General features: G+C 44.8%; 2 protein-coding genes across 9 annotated transcripts; both read left to right on the top strand.

Moving 5' to 3' along the window:
* Window positions 1-1,725: 1,725 nt before the first annotated feature.
* On the top strand, window positions 1,726-3,808 carry clec3a (C-type lectin domain family 3, member A; the record flags this gene model as incomplete). The annotated part of the gene is made up of 3 exons (XM_080843515.1): window positions 1,726-1,990; window positions 2,199-2,282; window positions 3,411-3,808. The coding sequence occupies 3 exons, from the start codon at window positions 1,726-1,728 to the stop codon at window positions 3,806-3,808; spliced, it is 747 nt and encodes a 248-aa protein (XP_080699641.1).
* A 394-nt stretch (window positions 3,809-4,202) lies between these two features.
* usp47 (ubiquitin specific peptidase 47) lies at window positions 4,203-25,341 on the top strand. 8 transcript variants are annotated; one of them, XM_080843103.1, is made up of 29 exons: window positions 4,203-4,442; window positions 8,361-8,410; window positions 9,782-9,976; window positions 11,456-11,569; window positions 11,799-11,952; window positions 12,119-12,215; window positions 12,343-12,491; window positions 12,752-12,831; window positions 13,438-13,599; window positions 13,784-13,879; window positions 13,993-14,145; window positions 14,326-14,484; window positions 14,739-14,870; window positions 15,104-15,180; window positions 15,722-15,777; window positions 15,889-16,001; window positions 16,179-16,286; window positions 16,552-16,759; window positions 18,883-18,998; window positions 19,132-19,251; window positions 19,594-20,527; window positions 20,792-20,967; window positions 21,082-21,162; window positions 21,553-21,668; window positions 22,385-22,503; window positions 22,732-22,862; window positions 23,100-23,147; window positions 23,264-23,394; window positions 23,804-25,341. In XM_080843103.1, exons 3-29 carry the CDS (start codon window positions 9,974-9,976, stop codon window positions 23,976-23,978), a joined length of 4,008 nt encoding a protein of 1,335 aa, XP_080699229.1. In that variant the 5' UTR covers window positions 4,203-4,442; window positions 8,361-8,410; window positions 9,782-9,973; the 3' UTR covers window positions 23,979-25,341. The 8 variants fall into 8 exon arrangements, with proteins under 8 accessions (XP_080699229.1, XP_080699225.1, XP_080699223.1 ...); XM_080843099.1 differs by having other exon boundaries at window positions 8,361-8,420; window positions 13,450-13,599; XM_080843097.1 differs by having other exon boundaries at window positions 8,361-8,420.
* The last annotated feature ends 323 nt before the right edge of the window (window positions 25,342-25,664 follow it).

Below are 25,664 nucleotides of genomic sequence, written 5' to 3'. Positions count from 1 at the left end.
GCAGATCATTAGATATCAAAATATGCTTCATGTACAAAGGTGCAGATAGAGGATCTTTAGCGCACAAGAATATGACTGTGTCCCCTCTCTGTTTGCCTTTGTGTAGTACTGTGGACAAATATTCTGTTTGTGAGTGACAGAGTGAAAGTGTGACAGTAATGTTTTGTCAGAATGGGTAATCCATTTGCCTTAAAATATAAACACTGAAAAAATAGTAGTCATATATGGCTATTTCATAGGATGTGTCCAGGTGCAGATAGATGAGAAAATATCAACAAATGTGTGTCTTTACTTGTGTTCTGCTTTACTTATGTTGTTTGTAGGCATCCTGTTCTTTTCACCTTAATAAATGGATCTGCATAGCAAACATTGCACATTGTGGTGTTTAATAAAACTGTAGTGTTTTTGACGAGACATTGTATATACTTGTCTCTAGTGTCTTTCATCTGTTTGATTTACAAACACTATGCACTCTGGTAAAGCTGTGGTAGCAAATATTGCAAAAGCAGGAATGGTTAAAAAATCATGCACAATGTCCACTTATTTATCTTCCCCCGCACACCAGCAAAATGACCTTTCTCCCTCATAAAATGTCCTTTGTGTTATCAGATTAGACACATAAATCATTATTATTTGTGTTATCTTCCATCATGCTGGATTCAACCATTCAATGCTGTAGAAGAATCCGGTCGATTATATTTGAATCTCACTGGTCGTCTGCACTGTGGCAGCAAAGGTTCATTTCATAATGCTGTATGAGTCGCCTCAGCCAGTGACGTGTGTTGTATAAAAGGCTTCTGTGGTTTGGGTGCCATGAATATCATGTAAACTGTTCTGTCCTAGTCAGTATGACTAAGTGTCTAACACTATGGCCTGTTGGCAAAGACCTATGTTGTCCTTTGAAACATACCTCTCTTTCACATATTTAACTGAGGGTCTTTATAAATTGTACAGCTTTCCATATATTCCTCCGTATATTCATTTAGTCATAGCACCAAGGCACTGAAAAGTTCCCTGAGTCTCTTTGCTTTAATCAACAGTTTTTCTATACACCTCCCTCCTTCCATCTCATAACATCTCATCCTAAAAATAGCCTCCTCCACGGGAACATAGAGGTGAACCTCCTCAGCAAATATGTTTCTTAACAAAAACCATACAACAAGTACTATAAGAACCTTTTTCTTGAAATATCTGCACTAATGATGCCTTTTTATTATAGAACATCTCAATTATTGATGCAAAAATAACATTGGGAGGGGAAACAGCAAATAATCATAACTGCTATGAATGACCATTAAACTAATGACTAGTCTATTGGTAAAGAATGCACCTTCTTTCAAACAGCAAGTTTGCATGGCATCACATGGCAGCTATAGTGGCTCTGGTATGTTTTGGAGCCACGGTGAAGGGGGCTTCCTTTGATTGCACAAAGTTGCCATATATATACATTTCATGGTGTTACAAAACAGGGTTCATAACTGGAGAGAGCTGCCCAATGGGTCTGTTTACTGTACTTGCACATCATGTAACAGTGTGGCAGTCAATGAATTTGCAGCTTGTTTGAGCAATGAATGGGGGAAAACTACTAAATGAGCGGCACCCTAGCACAGGTAAATATTTATGAATGGGCAGAAACAAGGCAGTGATTGTTCTCACTTCGTCCCAGGTATTCTAATCCCCCTTGATGTCTCAAGGGGGCACACACAGCCTCTACACTGTAAGCCAATGAGATGCCAGACCCTTACTGTGCAAACCTTCAGCCCCCTATTTGGAGAGCTGTCTACAGCCCCCATACTTGGAGAGCTGTCCAGAGTGTCAGGGAGCTTCTTTCAGTGGTATAAACTGAGCTCCAGTGTGTGCCAGACTCTAATGGCTGCAGTGATGGCGTGCCCAAAGCTCCTGATCCTCCTGGTACTCTGCATGGCCCTGCTTCAACATGGGGACAGCAGGCCCTCCCGCTCCAGGAAAGAAGCCCCAGGTCGGCAGAGAGGTAACACACATCTCACAGTAGAGGTAGGACAGCCACACTTTCAAGGATAGGTGGGTGCTGAGGACATGTTTTAAGACAAACGGAACAAACGGTTAGAAGGTATACCAATTCACACATTGCCTGAGAGTCAAGAACAAGTGCAGCATGAATTTAGCTAATTTTGTTATAGTCCTGTTTGTACCTTTTTTTTATTTCACCTGAAATACAGCAGATGAGGAGGATATGAAGACACAGATAGACAAGCTGTGGCTAGAAGTAAACTCTCTGAAGGAGATGCAAGCTCTACAAACAGGTGAGTGTCCTTGTAGGGTCTTTGTGATGTAAGAAAAACCCCTTCAAATGTATTTGGGTGAATACTTAAGCTTGCCGTCTAAAGTCCTGCCCTGATAATTGGCTTTAAATTTTGTACATAACTTCACTCAAGATATACTCAATTGAAAGACACTCGCCTTGTGACAGGACATGGCAAACTTACTTTTGTTGAACTGACATGGATCTTGTCTTATGAGCTGTATCGCCTCAATGGGGAAACCTGCATTCTGTGTTTAGAATGTATCCATAACTTTCTAACAGATCCCCAGTCGCTAATGAGTGCATAGGAACAGCATAGTGTTCCTAGGGCTCAACTAGAGCCAGGTTTTAACAGCCATGGGTTGTAAAGCCCCGGGAGCACAATTACAGATAGAAACATATCCCTTCACTATGATGTAAGTTGTAGATTAAGTGCATGCTAACTGCATTAATGTGAATGTAAACTTAAATGTACATGTAAATATTGAATATTAAAGAGGGCTTTGCGGGTTGGATTATGATAATATCTCCAACAGAGGGCGCCAGCAAACTTAAAGACCATATTAAATCTAGAGCGTTAGACAATGCAGTCTTCCTTGTGATTTGGCCATGTGAGGCTTTGGACCTTTAGATTACTGCACTTGATACTAAGTTTAAATTTTTCAGTTGCAGATTACATGCAGTGCATTATAGAGGACAGAAAAAATTGGCATCTGTCTGAACTTACTTCTTTGAAAGGGTTTGTTTGTTACTCTGGGAAGACTTAGTTTTTCCAAGATAAATTGAATGTTTAAAGATGCTTAAAATATAAGCAAATTTGAACTTGAGCTTGTTGTGTGCTTCAAACAAGGAAACTGGCAAGAAATGTATTAATTTGAACAAGGATTGCTAGTTCTGGAGGATACTGAACAGATACTCACTGGTGTGATAGTCTGCAAAGACTGGACTAATTTACAAACATATAGAATAATTTCTTGAAGTGACTAAATTAAATTTATGAATGAGTTTCAAGGAGAAGTACTATACATATTCTTACTTAAATAAATTGTATCCTTCATGAGTTTTTCTTATTTGTCAACTTGCCAACCTTTCTTTCAGTTTTATACATTGTTGTTATGCCTTTTTCTAGTTTGTCTGCGTGGTATCAAAGTACACAGGAAATGCTACTTGGCCATTGAAGAGCCCAAACACTACCATGACGCCAATGAAGACTGCATTGCTCAAGGTGGTACACTAGCTACCCCACGTGACATGCAAGAGAACAATGAACTGAGAGAATATGCCAAACGGAGCTCTATGGGTGCCAAGGATTTCTGGATTGGTGTGACAGACATCGTTAAGGAGGGCCAGTATGTGGATGTTAACAGCATGCCAGTCACTTTCTTTAACTGGGACAAGTCCAAAAAACAACCCACAGGTGGCAAGAGAGAGAGCTGTGTCACTCTCTCCCTGGCTGCACAGGGCAGGTGGCATGATGAAGTCTGTCGCAGTCAGAAGAAGTACATTTGTGAATACCTAATTCCTTAATGTGGTGTCAATACAGAATGCAGTTAATACACCCATATTTGTCTGAAGAAGCAAATATACTGACTTGTTTTACCTTCGCATCCATGTTGTCTGTCCACTTTTATCCTAAAAAGTTGAACTGTTGATCTGCATGCTAAACAAAATTCACATTCCTTGAAGATGTCAGCCCCTTATGACTGTAAGCTATCAAGGATAGTCACGGCATTATTATTTTTATTATTATTATTATTATTATTATTATTATTATTCCTATTCCTATTCCCTTGCTGCTATTGTGCAAATGGATTGGCAGGTAATGTCAGGACGCAAGATGTTTAGGAAGTGACGCAAGACTAGGTGGACTGAACTCTCGCGAAACTGACGCCCGGCCATTTTTACCCCCATTGATAGCTGTTTGTGCATAGGTGGTGTAACTGAAAAGAAAGTATCTGCGATTAGTTTGATTGCAAGTTTTTATCTGTTCAGTTTGACTTTGATATCCAACTGGATTGAACCAAACAGAAATTATGTTTGTGTGCAACGTTACTGCTCTTCACATTTCCTGTTGACATCCGATTTGGGGTAGATGTCCGTATAAATTGTCGCCCAAATGGAAATGGTGCCCAGCGAAGAAAACCAGCTCGTACCCAAAGAGGTGAGATTATCACATACACACAGTGACCGGGTTTTGTCAGCAGCGGGCCCTCTGAATTTACGTGTGAGAACGTTAGCAATTCAGCAACACGAACAATAATAAAAGGGCTAATGTTAAGGAGAAGTTCACATCGCTTTTACCACAAGGAAATCGCACGAACTAGAGGCAAATAAGCAAGCTAGTTGTTAGCAGGACAGCTAATAGCAAGCTACTAAACCAGCTCGAGCAAAGACTAATATCTAACATTGGTAAACTGTCTCGCTAGATAATCGTTTATCTGTGGTCTTCTGCTGTCGATTGAGATATAAGTTGAAAAGAGTCGAGAGTCGCGGGGGTCAAAGTGTACCGATGTTAACTTTTAATTGTTAGTTTCGCACTACCTTTAGTATGTAGCCATTTAGCTAGCATGTAGCTGGTTTGCTAGATAGATAGGTTACAGCTAGCAAACGCTAGCTAAACATTGAGAGAGCCATTAAATCCGTCTTATTAGAATACAAACAAGTTAATTATCTTGGTAGTGTTGAATCGAGTCATTGTTGAGAAATTTTACCAACACAACTGCGATGTGTCAACCTGTGTATTCTGGTGGAAACCTGACTGATGTTGTTGGCCGTTGTGCTGAAGAATTGCAACGCGACATTTACATGACAACAGTATAGCTAACTCTCGTAGCTTTAAACTAACGTTAGGGAATCAATGTTGTCAACCATGTTGTCAACACTTGCACCTTCTAGGGCCTTCATTGTTGCGACCTGGCTTGATGACCAAGCTGGTCATTTGTATGCTTTCTGTAATGTTGCTCGTAAGACCGTGACCGCACAGCGCTTGGGCAGTTAGCCGTGTACTTTTGATGACTCCTAGCTAGCTAACTAGCCCGCTATTTAGTTACCAGTAATCGTCCACTTAAAGTACACCATCTATCGAAATAAGCAATTAACTTCAAAGAGTGCCTATGGATGGTGGACGTCCATGTTTCGTATCAGGTAAGGAAGTATGACAGAGGCACCTGTGACTGTGTCATTGCAGGGACAAAACAAATAGCCAACAGTCGTCGTCGGGGGTTATCACGTATAGTTATCAACATGGTTTAGGCCTAGTTGTAATTGTGATACATGTTGACCTGTCATTGTGCACGGAGATCTGAATCGGTGACGCAACATCTACCCAAACAAAAACACCATGCAGTGCTCATTTCCCGATGTGATACCATGTCTTTAATTGACTTCCACATTTTCTTTTTCTAAAATGAGAAATACACGAGACCACATTTTTCCATAGCGGTAATCAAGGCACGTAGTCGTTTTTTCCTTTCCTTCTTCCCGCAGTTTCTTTGAGGAGAATGACATGATCGTTGTCAACATTACCATGAAATCTGACACATTTGTGCAGTTTATATTTATTAAAAATGATTTGCAGTAGAGTTTTGAAATGTGTACTTTTTAAATGCTGAGCAGATTTTAAACAAATTTGGGGGATACCTCTATTCTTGTTTCTTGATTGCGTTCGGCAGTTATCGTAATAGATTAATTTGTGTCTTAAAACAAGAGCCTTTGCGCTTGTGATATAACATGGATGACTCCACTGAACCCGCTGGAAATAGAGGCAAGAGCAGTGTATGGAGAGTCTTCTGCACTTCAGCAGGATTAGAATCACCAACATTCTTGAGTACAGTGATTTTGTACTTCAAGCTGTAGTAGGCCTAAGAGATGTTTACTACTTCATCTCTTCTGAAAAAGAACATCAAAACTACTGCTTTGTTTGCACTGACTGATTATTTTTGCCCTTTTGCAAAGGCCTACTGTGGCCTACATTATCTAAGCAAATAAGTTATGAGTTTCTGCTCAAATTGAATTTGAACATCATTACTGTACTGACATGGGTCAATCTGTGTGTTCTCAAAAGAAAACAGGCCTGGATGCACATTGTAATAATATGTACAGTTCAAAATATCAGGGAAAAGAGAAGTATGCAGAAATTGGTTTCCTTGTTTGAGTTTGCTTTGTTTGAGGAAGGAGAGTTGCATGCAGTGTGCTAGCCTTAGTTAATACCTTCCCATTTAAATGGACAGGTTTTACTCTGATTCAGCGTACAGGAAGCACTACCTACGGCATTCATAAAGTCAGGGAGATAGGGCTCAACAAAGTCCGGGAGATAGATTTTGAACAAATCCATAGCAGCACAAATATCAGGTGCCCTGATCAGTTCACACTGACACAACAGTTTGTCTCACAAACAAGAACGCTTTCAGAGAAAGTGTCATAGGAAGAAGATCTGTGACCACAACTCTCTATGTGCATCTCATTATAATTTATAGAGTTGAAACAGAATTGGCAGCTGGTAGAAAAAGATACTAGCTACTAAAAATTGTTACACAGAATGCAGACAGAATATCATTGCACAATGTATTTTTAACTAGAATGAGCTTTTTGAATGGGGCATATCACTGAGTGCCCCTCGTGGTCATCTGACCCGCCCCTATGGAGTGAAGATTATCTGCTTTTGATGTCACTGTGTTGGACCCTTTGCTTCAGTTTGCTGTAGTCAACATGTTTACAGATTTCAAGCCTTCCCTTGACGGGCAGAAATGTTCCACACCGCTGTCCACAACAGTGGACATGAAACTGCGTGCATGACAGGCCTGTTTAAATGTTCATGTGCTCTTTAATGTCATTGTGGTTTGACGCTGGTTTTTATTTCAGCACTTTCCCAGAAACTGTGTTTTGATTTACACATATGGATTTGGAATATCCTCACACTGTTTCAGTTCCTTAAAGGTGATGAACTTGGATCAATGGCTTCAGGTTAGTAGGAAAGCTAGACCTCATGGCCACATTTGGTTGGTCGAGGTTGAGGAGCCTACTGGCTCTTCAGTAGACCACCTGCTAGCTGCTGTTAAATAATTTTGACAGTGGGCTTGTGCTGTCGAGTCAGCCATATTACCAGAGGTATTTTTGTTTCAGATTATTTCCACAGTACTCGATAGCTTCCGATGCTGCTACTTTGTATTTTTACCTTGCTCCAGCGTTCACAACTTTTGACAACCTAAATAAACCAGTTAGAACTCTCCTCCAGTGGTAATTTCTCTTCTGGTAGACTCAAACAGCCTCTTAAACCAGGAAGTGAAATTTGCTTTTTTCACTGTCTCTTTTTTATGTATGCCTCAGGGTAAGTCTAATACTCCTAAGATTGAGTGGTGATTGCTTTCTGTTTCCCTTTTGTGTAACCTGTCAATTTACATGATTCTTCCCTGAACAGGTTTTATTGGTGAGTAAGGTACAATGACTTCAAGTTGTTGGGATTGTAGATTGCCTTAAGGCCCTTTGGCGATGTCATCAGGTCATGGTACATGCTGTTTTGTGTATATATTGTACATATGCGCTGTTATACTTAATTTCTTCATTGTCAACATTTCCTGACATTTATAACTGCAATAGAGCAGTCATGGTGCCCTGGGGAAAAAGGCAGATTATTGCAGCTGGACTGAAGGTATAGGCTAGCTGAAAAAAATTGCAGTCATTTTTGCCAGGTGACCTCTGTTCAGATGATTCCCTGCCTGCCTTTTGTCTCTGCTTCGAAGCGAGCAAGAGAACAGGTGTCCTCATGTCAGCACCTTGCGATATTATCCATGATAAAAATACCCACTAAGCTGATAATGCCCCACTGTGTATCGACATCTCTGGGACTTTTGGAGCAGCGAGCTGTCAGTTTAAGCCAAGATTGCTAGATTCCTTTCCTTTGTTTCCTCTCAACAGTGTTACTGAGGTGTTGATTTTAATTTACCTCCAAGATAATTCCCAGCAGAGACATGTGGCATTTAGAGTCTGGGCAATGTTAACAACAGCAGCACTGTAACATTTCTGTCTTTGAGGGTTTTTTTTTTCTCTTCAAAGTATGACAGTCATGTTTGTTTGGCTCCAGGGGCTGTTTTGGAGATGCAGACAAAGCATTTTTGAGGAAATGAAGCAGAGGTATTCTCAGGTAGCTTCTGCTATGATTGAACTGTGTTTTGTGTGTGTGTGTGTGTGTGTGTGTGTGTGTGTGTGTGTGTGTGTGTGTGTGTGTGTGTGTGTGTGTGTGTGTGTGTGTGTGTGTGTGTGTGTGTGTGTGTGTGTGTGTGTGTGTGTGAGAGCGTGAGCGAGCGATTCTGGGCGATTTGAAGAGTGAGAGTCATGGAGCCTTTGCGTGCCTGTGCATGCAGGGTTGACATCAGTGTGCTTGTTTGCGTGTGTCCTCTCTTACTAACCTTTGACCCACAACAAACTTGCTTTCCAAGACTTGAATGATGCCCTATCGACAGATAAATGGATAGAAGAATGGCTAGCATGATAAAGACTAATTTACTTGCTAGTTGCTAGCTTCTCTAAAGAGAGTGGTGGGTGTAGCCTATATAGAGTAGAGCACCAGACAACACAACATGATCTCGCTGCCAAGCTATTGCTCAAGTGATTCCCTTCCCAGTTGTTTTTCCCCAGGCTTACCGACAAACACTGCCCCCATCTCACCGATATCCAAGAAACATGTCTCTTACATCATTCTTGGAACAGGGCAGCCATATATTTTATTGTTATCAGTAATATGAGCAGTGCAGTGCAGTCAACAAAGGCCCTTCGCAGTTGTGCTAAAGGAGAGGACCTTCAGTCTCTTGGAGGGGGAAAAAAAGGAGAACAAAGTTCTTTTTTCAGTGAGAAAAAAAAAAATCTTTCTTGGTGACTGAACATAGCTGGCCCTGTTCCTAAATCAGTTTCAAATCTTTTAATGCTGAGCCTTGTTTGTCTGTGTGAATTGGAAGTTTCAGCAGTGGATCTCTTCCTACTAACAGGCATGTCAGTCTCTGCATTGTTACAGCCCGAATTCTTGGTCATTGATTTTGACAGACATGCTTTGGCTGGGTTTAGATACGCTCAGGCAGCTCGATGGTCCTCCCTCTCCACTTGTTTGTATGCCTCCTATCCGTCGATTTTAAGCTGTGTCTTTGGAGAGCTTAATGTAACAAGGTCTGCGGTAGGTCATATCAAGACTGCATTGCACAAGCCGTCTGCTCCAGTTTTGTGCAGTTCATGTCTGTCCTTTTTGGTGTGTGTAAATGTTTGAAGAACATCTGCTGCATTGTCTGTGGAACTGTGAGACTGGTGGTTTACTAAACGCATTTTTCCCAAGTGAGCTCTATGTTCAGTTTTGTCAGATTTATAGTAACAAAACGATACTAATGAAAAAGTGTGTTAAGTTATTGTGCACATGTACTGGTTTTCAAATCTGCATGTGTCTGTTTCATTTTAGCACCTGCTCTGTACTTACTGTGTGTGTGTGTGTGTGTGTGTGTGTGTGTGTGTCCCAAGCAGATAGAGAGTGCAGCTGAGGAGCCTCGTGTGTTGTGCATCGTCCAGGATACCACCAATGCCAAGACTGTCACCGAGCGGCTGACCCTTAACCTGCCGGCTTCCACGGCCCTCTCCAAACTCTTCGAGGATGTGGCCCACAAGGCTGGCTATGTGAACGGCACCTTTGATCTGGCATGGGGCGGCACTGAGACCATGGTGAGATTTTCATCTGTGCTGGGATGATGGACTGGCTAGTGGGCACCATCTGTGCCAGTAACCACAGTTCTGGCAGGGGTTGAATTCTCCTGAATTAAATGCAAACAGTGGTCGACAAACATGTTGTTTTTAATAATAGTTATTATTGTTATTATATGGCATATTATTATTATATGCAATACGGTAAATGTTATAAAAAGGTATTTCCACTACTAGATGATGTAACTTCAACAATCCCGTAGATAGTGACTGTCGGTGTGGAGGGTGGGGCATCTCAAAGAATGCAAGGCTATATGATTATTTTTAACATCATAGTCTTTACCATTGATTATGATTACAAGGCTCTTTCCCCTTGATCTGTGGGTGCTTAAGAGTAATGAAGGCCGTGTGCACTCTTGGGTCATGCGTGCGTGTGTGCGTATGAGTGTGCTGTTTTTCACCCGGCCACATGCTAATCCTGCAGCTGACCAAGAGCACAGGTGCTGGGGCTGGAGTTAGCTCACTGAGTAGGTCAGTGGATTAGACCCGTTTCCACGCCTGGCCAGCCACTCTCTGTTTCTCCTCCATATACAGGCCTCCCATGGCCATAGAAACTTTGAGAAGTCAGTGGATTTTACATTTTTGTGTGAGATACTATAGGCTATTGTGAAATATTTAAAAGCTTAGTTTATTCTTTGTTTTCTTGTCTTTTTTTTCTATTGGTGAAGGGTGCTTTCACGTTACCATAAACTGCATTTTTTTTTATCCTCAAAGTATCGGTCTCATTTTAGGACAAAACACTGGTTAGTAGGGCATTGTAATGGCAAGAATCTGGCAGTATGGTTCATATCATGATCGAGGGGTTACAATACAATATATTGCCATACTGTAGGCAAGGCGATACATGTTATTTAAATCGAATTTTAGGAAATTTGTCATGGTGTTAGGAACATACCACCATGTGCATAAAATAAATGAAATCAGAAAAGTGGGTTCTTTATTTGCATTTATCACAGTCCCTGTAACAACCAACGTTATATGCAACACATCTGTAATGGAAGCTCACTATTTTAATTCATTATTCATCTTTTTTTTATTATTCATATTTTAATTAGGACCAATTTAGTCTTTTTTTATCGCGAATCCCACTTATCTCAGTTTTGTGTACAGCAGGGCGTTATAGCAGTGAAAGTTTTCTCACTGACAAGCTGCTTATCAGGGTCTGCCAGACGTTCCGATGTTAGTCATGCTCACCCAATGCTGAATAATGTCATCTTTGCCTGACGCTCAATTGACTTAGAGACACATTCAACAGGGCCAACTCAATGTGCACACCCACAGGCTACTGCACTGCTTCTCCCCTGAAAGAGCTTTTGAACACACACACACACACCTGATCACATTGCTCCCCTTCTTCAGGCTTCTTGCTTCAGGCTTCTTGCAGGGATCCCCCTCCTCTTAACTGGCAACCTCTTCTCCTTTTCCTCTTCCTCTCTACAGGCACCTCTTGACCCGAGCAGTGAGATGACCTTGGTGGACTCAGGGTTCGAGGCAGGCAAGAAGAACTTTCTCCATCTAACTGATAAGGATGGGGAGCAGCCGCAGATCGCCTCTGTGAGTGTAGGCTACAGCCAAATGCCCACACACACACACACACACACACACACACACACACACACACACACACACACACACGAAGGCTATATAAAACTTATAACAACATATACGTTTAGCTTATCTCCTCTCATCTCTGCATATATTGGGCTACTGTATCTACACTTAAATTAAATGTCCCCTAATACATTTCGGAAAAAACAATATTTCTCCGGCCCTCTGTGTGCAGGACGAGTCCGGGACGGCGGACAGCAGCGGTTTGGAGGACAGCTCGCAGGACCGCTTCATCGGCCCGCTGCCCAGAGACGGAACAGTGGGCTGCAGCAGCGACTACAGCAGCCCCAGCTACTCCTACTCTTCCATACTCAACAAGTCAGAGACCGGTAGGCCTTCCACCTCCTCCTTCTCCTCCTCCTCCTCACCACCACCACGTCTTTCACAAAGAGAAAACACTGCACTTGTTCCTACAGCATGACCTGCTCACTATTTTTGTCTCGCTTTCCTTGTTCGTCTCTTTCTTCCTACATCTTCTCTCTCTCCCGCTCTCAGGGTATGTGGGTCTGGTCAATCAGGCCATGACTTGTTACCTGAACAGCCTTCTGCAGACACTTTTCATGACTCCAGAGTTCCGAAATGCACTGTACAAGTGAGTCGGGTTTCTCCAGAATGCACAAGCCCATTCATGTCTATTGATTGTGGGGGGCGGGGGGGGTTTATTTAGACGGTCCCATGAGAATCAGTGCGCACGCTCACGTTCTGCTGTCTGTTCCTAGTTGGGAGTTTGAGTCAGACTCAGAAGAGGACCCAGTCACCAGTATCCCCTACCAGCTGCAGAGGCTCTTTGTGCTGCTGCAGACCAGCAAGAAGCGTGCCATCGAGACCACGGATGTGACGCGGAGCTTCGGCTGGGACAGCAGCGAGGGTGAGTCCGCTTCCCCACCGTGGGCCTGCCCTAAACCTCCACAGGGGGTCCCCTCACATGTGCATCCCAGCACTCAGGGAAGCCCGTGGACATCTTTGCACTTTGGCCTCAGCTGTTCTGTGGAATTGTGAAACGTGGCGCAACTTTGTTGTTGTGTTGCTCACTTTGACTGTCGGTCTGTCTCTGTGTGTGTGTGTGTGTGTGTGTGTGTGTGTGTGTGTGTGTGTGTGTTTGCGCGTGTTTGTTTCCGTGTTTTTCAGCCTGGCAGCAACATGACGTACAAGAGCTGTGCCGGGTCATGTTTGACGCCCTGGAGCAAAAGTGGAAGCAGACAGAGCAGGTAGAACTCATGCCCCCCACCCCTTTGCATATAGTCGCTAATCCTCAGCCAATGAACGCTCTCCCCCGGACGCCAGAACAAAGAGGCCTTTGTGGAGTGTCACAGAAAGTGGCCGAAAAGCCCCGGGGTCAGCTATTTCTGATCCGGGGACGTTTGCGTAAACACCCTCTGAGGGTTGGCTCATGTGAGTGCAAGGGAGCGGGAGGCATTCATTAAGGAAGAGACCAGCTCCACTCAGCTGAGCGCCGACGGCTGACTGACTGACTCCCATTGTGTCCCTACTCATCGTGTCATCCAAACAGTGCCCATGTTCATCTAGCTGTTTTTTATTTAAGGGCAGACCTGCGAGCCTCTTCAAAGGCCTCAGCTGTGCATGATTTGGGGGGGGATAATGAAATGTCAAGTGTAATTGTGACCACTTTTGTAAGTGAACTAGCCTATTGAAGGCAAGAATGTGAGTGGGCTACAAGTCAAAGAGCTCAGTGAAAGTTTAGCATTCATACTGTGTCGAGAAGCACGTCATCGGTTTTGGGCTCATTGTGTTCATTGAGAATTAGTGTATTTCTTTATATGGGAGTCCGTTGTTCTTATTCTGAGTGCATTCAGTTGTGTATCCAGGCTGATCTGATCAACCAGCTGTATCAGGGCAAGCTGAAGGACTATGTGCGCTGCCTGGAGTGCGGCTACGAGAGCTGGAGGATCGACACATACCTGGACATCCCTCTCGTCATCAGGCCGTTTGGGTCCAGCCAGGCCTTTGGCAGTGTGGTGGGTCTTTTTCCCCTCCTGAGTCATGGTGCATTCAGTTCAGTTTTACTGTCCACAAGTAAAATGACCTCATACGACTTTGAGGCAGTGGCTTTAGTTAGTTGGGTGTTGATAATGCAGGTCATAGTTAACTGCTTGAAGTAGATTTTCTAACTGATGATCGTGCCTCTGGGGGGTGTCACAGGAGGAGGCTTTGCAGGCCTTCGTCCAGCCTGAGACTCTGGATGGACCCAACCAGTACTTCTGCGAGCGCTGCAAGAAGAAATGCGACGCCCGCAAGGTGAGCCCAACCCCCAAGAAATGGTCTTCCCCCTCAGGTTAAATAGCCTTTTGAGCGGCTCTCACTCCCCGGGAGGTAATCTTCACCTGGCTGTGTTCGTCTGCTTTCTGCAGGGCCTGAGGTTTCTGCACCTTCCCTACCTGCTGACTCTGCAGCTGAAGCGCTTCGACTTTGACTACACCACTATGCATCGCATCAAGCTCAATGACCGCATGACCTTCCCCGAGGAGCTCGACATGAGTTCCTTCATCGATGTGGAGGATGAGGTGAGTGAGAGGTTTAGTCAGACAGGGAAACAAACTATCCTTAATTTTGTCTTTTTTGACGTTTCCAATGTATTTATGTAGTCCTTCATGGTATGTTAAATGTGTGGAAGCAATCATCATAAGCATCTGTGTGTCTCACCCTCATACTCTTGCTGTCCCCACACCGCCCTTTCGCTGCAGAAGTCTCCCCAGACAGAAAGCTGCACCGACAGCGGGGCAGAGAATGAGGGCAGTTGCCACAGCGACCAGATGAGCAATGACTTCTCCACGGACGACGGCGTGGACGAGGGCATCTGCCTGGACAGCACCGCCAGCACGGAGAGGGTACTCAAGCCAAAGGTGAGTCCTGACTGCCACCCCCCTTTACGTTTCTCTGAGTGCCTAGCTCCTACAACCCTCTATCATCACAGCTAATCAGTTCATCTCCCTGCTTAACAGCTAAGGGTTGCTTCCCCCTCACTGCTGATGAGTCTGTCTATCCAAAGCTAAACTCTTTTACCTTCTCAACTCCACACTACACCAGAGATGGTCACCACACTGTTATTACTCCATCCCTCGGCTGGATTTCCTGACTTACTTTGTTTTGTCCCCAGAGCTCGCTGACCTTTGAGCTGTTCTCAGTCATGGTGCACTCTGGGAGTGCAGCAGGAGGACACTATTATGCCTGCATCAAGTCCTTCAGCGACGGCCAGTGGTACAGCTTTAATGACCAGCATGTCAGCAAGGTGAGTCCTGAAGTGACCTGCAGTAAGGGACTAGGGGGTGGCCTACTGGTTTAGGTAACGATGAGGTGTGGTGGGGTGGGGGGGTGTTTGCTCAGCCTCTAGTCTATTTGCATTGAGCCTGGTAATCCACCACACAAATGCTAGGTGCCCAGTTTAGATAAGATTATGTCTGGAACGTGACTGGGTGTGCATGTTTTGACTGGATGCTCTGTGTTTGTTGTGTTTGTGTGCAGATCACACATGACGACATCAGGAAGACATATGGGGGGTCCTCAGGGAGCAGAGGCTATTATTCCAGTGCCTTTGCCAGGTCAGTGCAACCTCCCTGACCTGTGGTAAATACAGATGAATGTCTTGCTATCACCAGTGGCCTTCTGTATAATAAGATGACTTTAGTTAATGATGATCAGAGAGTTTTTATTAAATGTTCCACTTTGCATTTAAGTGTTGGTATAACAAAGAGGGATAGCCTTTTGAAGGATAATGCTTTCGTGTAGCGCTGGTGTCCAAAGAATGCAGAGATTTCTCTTTACTCCAAAAAACAAAACAAAAAAGCTGCCGGGAAATTGCATCACTATACCACAATCAAAGTCTTCATCTAAAGGAACCCTGTTCACGGTGTTGCCGACTGACGTTGTTCTCTCGGAGGGGAACAGGGGGCCCATTATTGCGGCATTAACAAAGCCCTGTTGATAACCAGTGTCATCTCATGTAGCGCCTCCTTAGCGTGGAAGTCGAACACCTCCTGTAAAGAACATGCCGTGCCAGCTGATAACATTTAGACAGGAATAACATTTAGCTAATATTGTCCTCTTTATCTCTCCCTCCCTCCTCTCTCACTCCCTATGCAGTTCTACGAATGCATATATGCTCATATACAGGTTGAAAGATCCCACACGGAATGCAAGTAAGGGAAATAAATATGACTGACTAAAATGTAGCTTTCACACGTTTATTTTATTTTTTTTTTAAATTGGTAGATGTTGGATGTCTTCAATGTGTTGCATGGCTTTTACAGAGTACTTGGATGCGGAAGAGTTCCCAGAGCACATAAAGCGTCTCGTCCAGAGGGAGAAGGAGTCCGAGGAGCAAGAGAAGAGGCAGAGAGAGATTGAGCGCAACACATGCAAGGTGAAACACACACACACACACACACACACACACACACTCATTGCCACTGAAGGACTCTCCAATGCCACTCTTGACATCAGAGCTCAAATACCTCCTCCCAACAGAAGTCTCTGAAGTTTTGTCACTCGTCTGTACTCAGTGCTGCCTCTCCCCTTTCTCTTCTCTCCTCTTTGTCAGATCAAGCTGTTCTGCATGCATCCAGTGAAGAACATGATGATGATGGAGAACAAGCTTGAAGTACACAAAGACAAAACGCTGAGAGAGGCCACAGAATCGGCGTATAAGGTACAGTCCACTCTACTGCCATAGCCTTAACATTGCTGCATATTCCCCACAATAGCAGGTGGTGCGTAAGTGTGCCGTCCTTGAAGTGATTGATACTTAAAACTTGCAATTAGCCTTAGTGTGTCAGGGTGGCTTGTAGGATCACCCTCTTCATACATCAACCTTTCAGTCTTAACCAATAGCACTAGTTGTGGTGCGATTGACCAGCTTGAGGGATCAATGGGGACAAATCCACTTTAATGTATGTGTCGGTTCTGCCCGCTAGCTCATGGACCTGGAGGGTGTGGCTCCATTGGACTGCTGTCGACTGGTGAAGTACGACGAGTTCCACGAGTACCTGGAGCGCTCGTACGAGGGCGAGGAGGACATGCCCATGGGTCTGCTCCTCGGCGGGGTCAAGTCCTCGTACATGTTTGACCTGCTGCTGGAGACGCGTCGGCCAGACCAGGTCTTCCAGCCCTACAAACCTGGAGGTAAGAGTTCCAGAGACCCAGACCTGAAGCTCAGGTGATCCTTACCTGCAGAGGACATTTCCAAGCATGTGCGTGTGTGGATGCCCTTTCACCTCATCAAATAGTGGTTGTCAATATTTCTTTTGGCCAAGCCCTTGACAAATAAGGCTGTTTCTGCTTATTAAAGAACAGCATGTGCTTCTGGCTGTGCACATATACAGCCGCGGAAAAAATTAAGAGACCTCTTCAAAATGATCAGTTTCTCTGGTTTTACTATTTATTGGTACGTGTTAAAGTAAAATGTACATTTTTGTTTTATTCTATAACCTACTGGCAACATTCCTACCAAATTTCAAATAAAAAAAATTGTCATTTAGATCATTTATTTGCAGAAAAATGACAATTGGTCAAAATAGCAAAAAAGATGCAGTGTCTTCAGATCTCGAATAATGCAAAGAAAACAACCTCATATTATTTTTTAAACTACACAATACTAATGCTTTTACTTAGGAAGAGTTCAGAAATCAATATTTGGTGGAATAACCTTGATTTAAAATCACAACTTTCATGTGTCTTGGCATGCTCTCTACCAGTCTTTCACATTGCTGTTGGGTGACTTTATGCTACTCCTGGCGCAAGAATTCAAGCGGCACGGCTTCTTTTCATGGCTCGTGACCATCCATCTTCCTCTTGATCACATTTCAGAGGTTTTTTTATGGGATTTAGGTCTCGAAATTGGGCTGGCCATGACAGGGTCCTGATCTGGTGGTACTCCATCCACACCTTTACTGGCCTGGCTGTGTGGCATGGAGCATTGCCCTGCTGGAAAAAACACTTCTCAGAGTTGGGGAACATTGTCAGAGCAAAAGGAAGCAAGTTTTTCTTCCGGGACAACGTTGTACTTTGCCTGGCTGAGGTTTGTAAAAGACCATAAGGATTGAACCAAAGCGGACTGGAGGGTCTCCTAGTTCGTCTTCTCTGATGAGTCCAATTTTCAGCTTTGCCCAACACATGGTCGTCTGATGGTTAGACGGAGACCTGGAGAGGCCTACAAGCCACAGAGTCTTGCACCTACTGTGAAATTGGACTCATCAGAGAAGACGAACTAGGAGACCCTCCAGTCGGCTTTGGTTCAATCCTTATGGTCTTTTACAAACCTCAGCCAGGCAAAGTACAACGTTGTCCCGGAAGAAAAACTTGCTTCCTTTTGCTCTGACAATGTTCCCCAACTCTGAGAAGTGTTTTTTCCAGCAGGGCAATGCTCCATGCCACACAGCCAGGCCAGTAAAGGTGTGGATGGAGTATCACCAGATCAGGACCCTGTCATGGCCAGCCCAATTTCGAGACCTGAATCCCATAAAAAAAACTCTGAAATGTGATCAAGAGGAAGATGGATGGTCACGAGCCATGAAAAGAAGCCGAGCTGCTTGAATTCTTGCGCCAGGAGTAGCATAAAGTCACCCAACGGCAATGTGAAAGACTGGTGGAGAGCATGCCAAGACACATGAAAGTTGTGATTTTAAATCAAGGTTATTCCACCAAATATTGATTTCTGAACTCTTCCTAAGTTAAAGCATTAGTATTGTGTAGTTTAAAAATGAATATGAGCTTGTTTTCTTTGCATTATTCGAGATCTGAAGACACTGCATCTTTTTTGCTATTTTGACCAATTGTCATTTTTCTGCAAATAAATGATCTAAATGACAATATTTTTATTTGAAATTTGGTAGGAATGTTGCCAGTAGGTTATAGAATAAAACAAAAATGTACATTTTACTTTAACACATACCAATAAATAGTAAAACCAGAGAAACTGATAATTTTGAAGTGGTCTCTTAATTTTTTCCGCGGCTGTATATCAGTGAGCTCATCAAAATGAATATGCTCACCTGATCAGTGTTATTTGGTCAATCAAACTGGGACTATATGGTGGAAAAACCTTTGTTATTAAATGTTTTAACCTCCTCTAGTCCTGTCTATGTGTATGTAGCCTGTTTTTATTGTCCCAGATGTTTTGTTATTTTGTGTAGCAACAGAGTTAAAGTACAGCCAGACCCAAGGTTGTGGCCAGACAATGGCCTTTGACATCACAGGCTGGGAACAGGCTGTCATGTTTGTATGCATCTCCATGTGTGTCCCTATAGAGGTCATGGTGAAAGTCCACGTAGTGGATTTGAAGTGTGAGACCATCGCCCCTCCAGTGAGCGTCAGGGCTTACCTGAACCAGTCGGTCACCGAGTTTAAGCAACTCATTGCACAGGTACAACCCCCTTACAATGTGAAATGGAGTATCAAGCTGTTTGTTTGCATTTACCTTATCTCAAAGACTAGATGTTTGAAGTTTTGCGCTGTGTGGTAAACTTGTGGTCATATTTTACGTGTGTGTGTAACAGGCCACGGGGCTTTCAGCAGAATCCATGCGTGTCGTCCTGGAGCGCTGCTATAATGACCTTCGCCTCCTCTACGTGCCCAACAAGACACTGAAAGCAGAAGGTTTCTTCAGGAGCAACAAGGTTTCCTTCCCTCTGTCTCACATAAGCTGTATTGTTGAGGACATCCTTATGTATCTCTTCCATTTAAATGTCATTTGGATGACCTACAAACACTGTGCTACAGCTTGTCTGCCTGAATGTGTCTGGAATGCTTTGGTGTAATGTGGTGTTTAGCTTTGAGAGAGTTTAGTTTTATTCCTTTTTGCTGTAGATAAGTAGCAGCAAAGCATCAGATGTGTGTCGAGCAGAGCTAATATTTATATGTAACTCAAGATTGAAATCAACGGCAAATTTGAGTTAAGTGGCTTGATGGGTGAAATACCGCGCTTGTGTTTCTCTGACTGTGATCTTTGTTGCCCCCAGGTGTATGTCGAAAGCTCTGATTCTACCGATCACCAGGTCACTTTCACTGACTCCCTTTTGTGGAAACTGCTGGACCGCCACGGGAACACAATCAGACTGTTTGTCACCCTGCCAGAGCAGTCGCCAGGCTCCCTGGCCAATAGAACTAGTTGCCCCAAGGCAGGCGCCACCGGTGGCGGTGGTGGGGACTCTGAGGACTCTCTGGAGGGGGGAGCCAAGGGCAGCAGAAAATCGGTGGAGGCAATCCTGGAGGAGAGCACGGAGAAGCTCAAGAACCTGTCCTTACAGCAGCAACAGCAGCAGCAGCAGCAGCAGGGCCTGGTCACCAGCACCAGTGGCAGCCAGAAGAGCTCCGACAACAGTGACTTTGAGCACATCGACTCCCCGGCCCAGGACACAGACTCGCCGTCCACCTCGCAGCCCGCTGCTCCCCCCCAGACCGCCCAGCAGCAGCCCCTGCAGCCGCAGCAGGAGAGCCGAGGGCGTGTTGCGGCCAGCGGGGGTGCTGGCGGTTCCGGTGCCACCGGTGCTGGTGCCGCCGGTGCTGGTGCCGCCGCTGCCGCCTCCTCCTCCTCAGATCCAGACAACCAGTTCCCCCTGGAGGAGCGCTCGGACTCGGACATGAACAACGACCGCAGCACGAGCTCGGTGGACAGCGACATCCTGAGCTCCAGCCACAGCAGCGACACGCTGTGCAATGCCGACAGCAGCGGGCCTCTGCCGCTGGCCAACGGCCTGGACTCGCACAGCATCACCAGCAGCCGCCGCTCCAAGGCCCACGAGGGCAAGAAGGAGACGTGGGACACGGCCGAGGAGGACTCGGGCACCGACAGCGAGTACGACGAGAACGGCAAGAGCAAGGCTGAGGCGCCTTACCTGTACTTCAGGGCAGAACCCTACACGCAGGATGAAGGAGCAGGAGACGCACAGAAATGTGAGCCCCTCTCTCTTCATAGTCCATAACAGCAGTTCTGATAGTGGATAGAGAAGACAGGACAGTAATATACTCTGATATCACCGGGACCTGCTGAGCAGTGTGCTCTCTTATGCAGTGTTAAAATTCTTCTATTATTTGATGTGTTATCTATCAAGAGTATCAGAAACTCCTAGTCATGTACTAAGCAGCCATGCAAGTACCGTGTCATTTAGTTTCAGGTCAACAGTCCTCACGGTTATTTTTCTCATACTGGTCTGGCAGGTCTACTGGTCCACGTGGACAAGAGAATCACACTGGCAGCGTTTAAGCAGAACCTGGAACCCTTTGTGGGCATCACGGCCACACAGTTCAAAGTTTTCCGCGTCTACGCCAACAACCAGGAGTTTGAGAGTGTCCGGCTGAACGAGACACTCTCCTCTTTCTCAGACGACAACAAGGTCAGTCCTTAACCTGTGATCACGTTGGCTCGTTCGGTCATGAGTGGAATAAGTCTGCATCTGAGTCATGGCCGTGTCTGTGTACTAATGAGTGCTATATTTGTGTTGTTGAAGATAACCATTCGGTTAGGACGAGCCCTGAAGAAAGGAGAGTACCGAGTGAAGGTTTATCAATTGCTCATCAACGATGCAGAGGTAAACCTAAAACACCAAAAGTGCAGTCTTGAACTCACACACACACATACACACACACCCACACACCCAATAACACACCCACACATACACACACCATTGGTTATGTGAGCTTGGTGATAGTGCAGACTGAACTTAAAGAAGCATTATAGAGTTCTAGCATGTTGTGCTGTTAAGGCTTTTCTTAAAGTTTTGTGGGTTTTTGGGAGGTGAACCATAGAACTACATAGTACTGGAGGGCTAGTGGGAAAGACAGGTGTGTTTATCTGTCCTTCACATGACCATATTTCTGCAAAATTAGATGATGCCAAAAGTAATTGCTTATAAAATAAATGCAAATTGTTGCATTTATGTTCAGTAATTGTCTGACCGCAAGTTATTTCTGTCCCCCAGCCTTGTAAGTTCCTGGTGGACACAGTGTTTGCCAAGGGCATGACCGTGAGACAGTCCAAAGAGGAGCTTCAGCCTCTGCTGAAGGACCAGTGCAAGCTGGACCTGAGCATTGACAGGTGAGTCACACACACCAACACGGCGCACACACTCCAACACGGCGCACACACTCCAACACGGCGCACACACTCCAACACGGCGCACACACTCCAACACGGCGCACACACTCCAACACGGCGCACACACTCCAACACGGCGCACACACTCCAACACGGCGCACACACTCCAACACGGCGCACACACTCCAACACGGCGCACACACTCCAACACGGCGCACACACTCCAACACGGCGCACACACTCCAACACGGCGCACACACTCCAACACGGCGCACACACTCCAACACGGCGCACACACTCCAACACGGCGCACACACTCCAACACGGCGCACACACTCCAACACGGCGCACACACTCCAACACGGCGCACACACTCCAACACGGCGCACACACTCCAACACGGCGCACACACCAGGGAAGGTTGGTCATCCAATTCAGAAATCATTCTCTCCACTGACATTGCAATCAATGGAACATTAGTTCATTATAATCAATGTCGTGGAAAAAAAAAAGTGGAGAGGAATCAAGAGCGAACGAACCATTTAATCAAGCTATTTCCTGCATCATGTATCCAGATAAAATGCTTTCGGTTTAGCTCATTAACTTTTTTGCAGTACGTGAATCAGTGCTTTAACCTTTTGAAAAGATGACTGATTCATCACTAAAGTGCTCCGGGGATGCTGCTGAATGCTAATGAACCATGTTTGTGTGGCCAGATTTCGCCTCAGGAAGAAGACCTGGAAAAACCCTGGGACAGTGTTTCTTGACTACCACGTCTACGAAGAAGACATCAATATTTCCAGCAACTGGGAAGTTTTCCTGGAGGTCCTTGAGGGTAAAGGTCAAGTTTTAATGTTTTGGAGGGTAGAAAGAGCTACTGCAGGCCTTCTGTCTGATGTGTCACTGGAAAGGGAACACTCTTATGTTCTTTTCATGTATATGAGAAACTTCATGCAAACCACTTCAGCTACTTAGTCATGGAGTAGGCCCAATCATGTTTTTTGGGTTCACTAATACAATATTCTGAGAGTGGTGTGTTTCTGCGTCATAAATCCTCCAACAGAACCAGAGCGGATGAAGTCCATGTCCCAGCTGGCAGTCTTGACCCGGCGCTGGAGGCCGTCCCAGATGAAGCTGGAGCCCTTCCAGGAGGTGGTGCTAGAGAGCAGCAGTGTGGAGGAACTCAAAGAAAAGGTGTGTGCGAGTTTGTGTGTGCGTGCATGGATGACTACAGACCACACAAGTGCAACATGATTCTAATGTTGTGGATTCTTAAGCAATGTGATTACTAGGTCCTCTTAATCTGTATGGTGTGGCTAGAATGGACCACTGGAGGGAGCTAATGAGCAGTGGATTAATATAGTTAATAACTTTTAACACCCATGTCAGTGTACCTAATTGAATTATTTTTCTTTTTTTATTCTTTTACAGCTCAATGAATTGAGTGGTATTCCCCTTGAAAACCTGGAGTTTTCCAAGGTATGGTGACCATTTTGTACCCACAAGGATTATGTTTGAATCCAACCCCATAATTTATGAAATGCACTTTACCCTCAGTCACCGGTATAAAATGCAGATCAAATGTTTCACTTTAGGGTCGAGGGACGTTTCCCTGTGATATCTCGGTGTTGGAGATTCATCAGGATTTAGATTGGAACCCCAAAGTGTCCACCCTCAACGTCTGGCCTCTCTACATCTGTGATGATGGAGCAGTGGTCTTTTACAGGTAATGGCCATAGCCCCCTGCCTGCCTGCCCCTCATAGGCAGAAACCCCATCTGTGGAGCAGCACTCTCACTGCTCTCTAAAAGACCACAGACTGATGTCTAGAGGCAGTTGGCCCTTATATTTACATACATATTTATTGAGGTTGTTTCCATACTGGAATAAAACCATTTTTTTTGGAGCCAGTGTGAGTCCTACATTAGATTTTTTTAATTTAATTTTTTCCGTAAATTTGCCCTTTTTTGTTTCTGCACCCTAAACCTATAGAACATTCTTTTATCTTTGTGTGAAGGTCAATAGTGTTTCAGTACCTTGTTCTTTTTGGAAGCAATGCATAGCGGTGGTGCCTAAACTCTCTCTCTCTCTCTCGACCACCATTTCTCTCTCTTCCTCTCCTCTGCCCGGCGGCAGGGACAGCACGGAGGAGCTGATGGAGATGTCGGAGGAGGAGCGCAGCGAGCTGATGAAGAAGGAGAGCAGCCGGCTGCTGAAGACGGGCCACCGGGTCAGCTACTCGCCCCGCAAGGAGAAGGCCCTCAAGATCTACCTGGACGGAGGGCCTGCCAAAGACTCCAGCCAGGACTGAAGCTGACGCAGAGGTGGAGCCGGCCCTTCCTCCTCAAATCGTCCTCTCTCTCTCTCTCTCTCTCTCTCTCCCTATTTCTCTCTCCCTCTCTCTATCGCTCTCTTTTTCTCTCTGTCTCTTTCTCTCTCTCTTTTTTTAAGTAAAAGAATAAAAACTTTTATTTTTTTCCCGCTGGCCTGCCTGCCGCAGTGTAGCGCCACCCAGCCCGCACCCCGCGTGGGACCCACGTTGAATCAACGTAACTAGTGCTGTTGGGCTGACGACCCTGCACCCTGAACTGCAATGGGGAACGGGGTATAGCGTGGCTCTGATAACTATTGTGCACTGTAGTTTATTGTACTGTAAAGTTTAAAGGGATGTGCAAAAGCTATTCATTTGTGAATCGAAAAAAAAAAAAAAAATCCAATACCATTCTGAAAAATCAGATGTATCAGAACCAGAGAGGTGCACGGCTGGAGTAGAGGCCCATACTAAGATGGCCTCTTTCCCTCTCTCTCTCCCCCCCCCCCCCAGTCTCTCTCAATCTGATTCTCCTTTTGCTCTCTTTTGATTCTCATCGATGCTTTTGTCTTTAATTACTTTCACCCCACCCTCCCCCTCATACCTTTTTGTCTCCCCAAGAATTTGCTGTCTCTTTCATGGGAAGCTTTATGATGGAAGCCCTCCCTGTTCATATGTGCACTTTTTACTCGAAAGTGACCATTGGAAGTTGTTGTCCACCTATGCCCCATGAAGCCACAGTCTAGACATCTTCCATCTCTTCAATGTCTTCTGCAGACTCCAATCATAGATTAATAATCATGTGTAAAATCGTTGATTGAATGAAATTGTTTTCCTTTTTGTCGTTTATCACTCAACTATAAAAGCGATAGTAAGTGAACTGCTTTCCTTCACCCAATCCTTTATGGCTGTTGAGGTTTGCCGATTCTCTGTACATTTGATTGTCTATTTTTCCCCCCTCCTTTCCCTGCATCTCCTCTCGCTGCGTATGTGGGTGTGGGAGGTGACCCGTCCCTCCAACGCCCTGCAGAACTGTGGGACCTCCTTAGGCTTGTTGCGCAGACAAAGTGATTTCTCTCTTTCACGGCATGTCCTCCTTAACTGGTACATATTAGTCTGCCTAGCCTCCAGGGATAGACACGCAAACCAAGTAGACAGCACCATTTACCTTTTTTTTTTTTAAATGTAAATTATTCTCACCCCAGACTTAATGATGATATTAGGTCTTGAGAGTGACCTCTGGCACACGTTTTAATTTTTTTTTTTGTCGGTATTTAACCTTTTGTTTGTTTAGAAGATGTCGTCTATGTTTTTTTTTTTTTTCCCTCGTTTTTATTTGTGCACGATGTGAACGGAGCCTGGGTTGGGGTTTAAGTGGGTTTAAGTGGGTTTGGGGTGGGGGGGCAAGGGGGTTGTATAGGTTGTGCAGGTAACCAGAGCTGAGGGGTGTAACTAGGCTGAATGCTGCTGCTGCTTCATGTAGACTGAAAAGCAGACAGAGTGGGAAGCGCACACAAACACACACATACACACACACACACAAAATTACACCTGGCTCCTTGTGCTGCCACAAGCTGTTCACAGTAGACATGCCAATACAGAAATAAAGAGACAATACATTTCCCGTTTTTGTTTGGTTTATTTTGTTCATTTGTCATCTTAATGCTACTGCTGTTGTAATTCTGA

This window comes from Sprattus sprattus (genome assembly GCF_963457725.1).
Source record: "Sprattus sprattus genome assembly, chromosome: 8".
Lineage (NCBI taxonomy): Eukaryota > Metazoa > Chordata > Actinopteri > Clupeiformes > Clupeidae > Sprattus > Sprattus sprattus.
The sequence above is the reverse complement of the archived record's forward strand: the minus strand, read 5'-3'. Positions and strand labels throughout refer to the sequence as shown.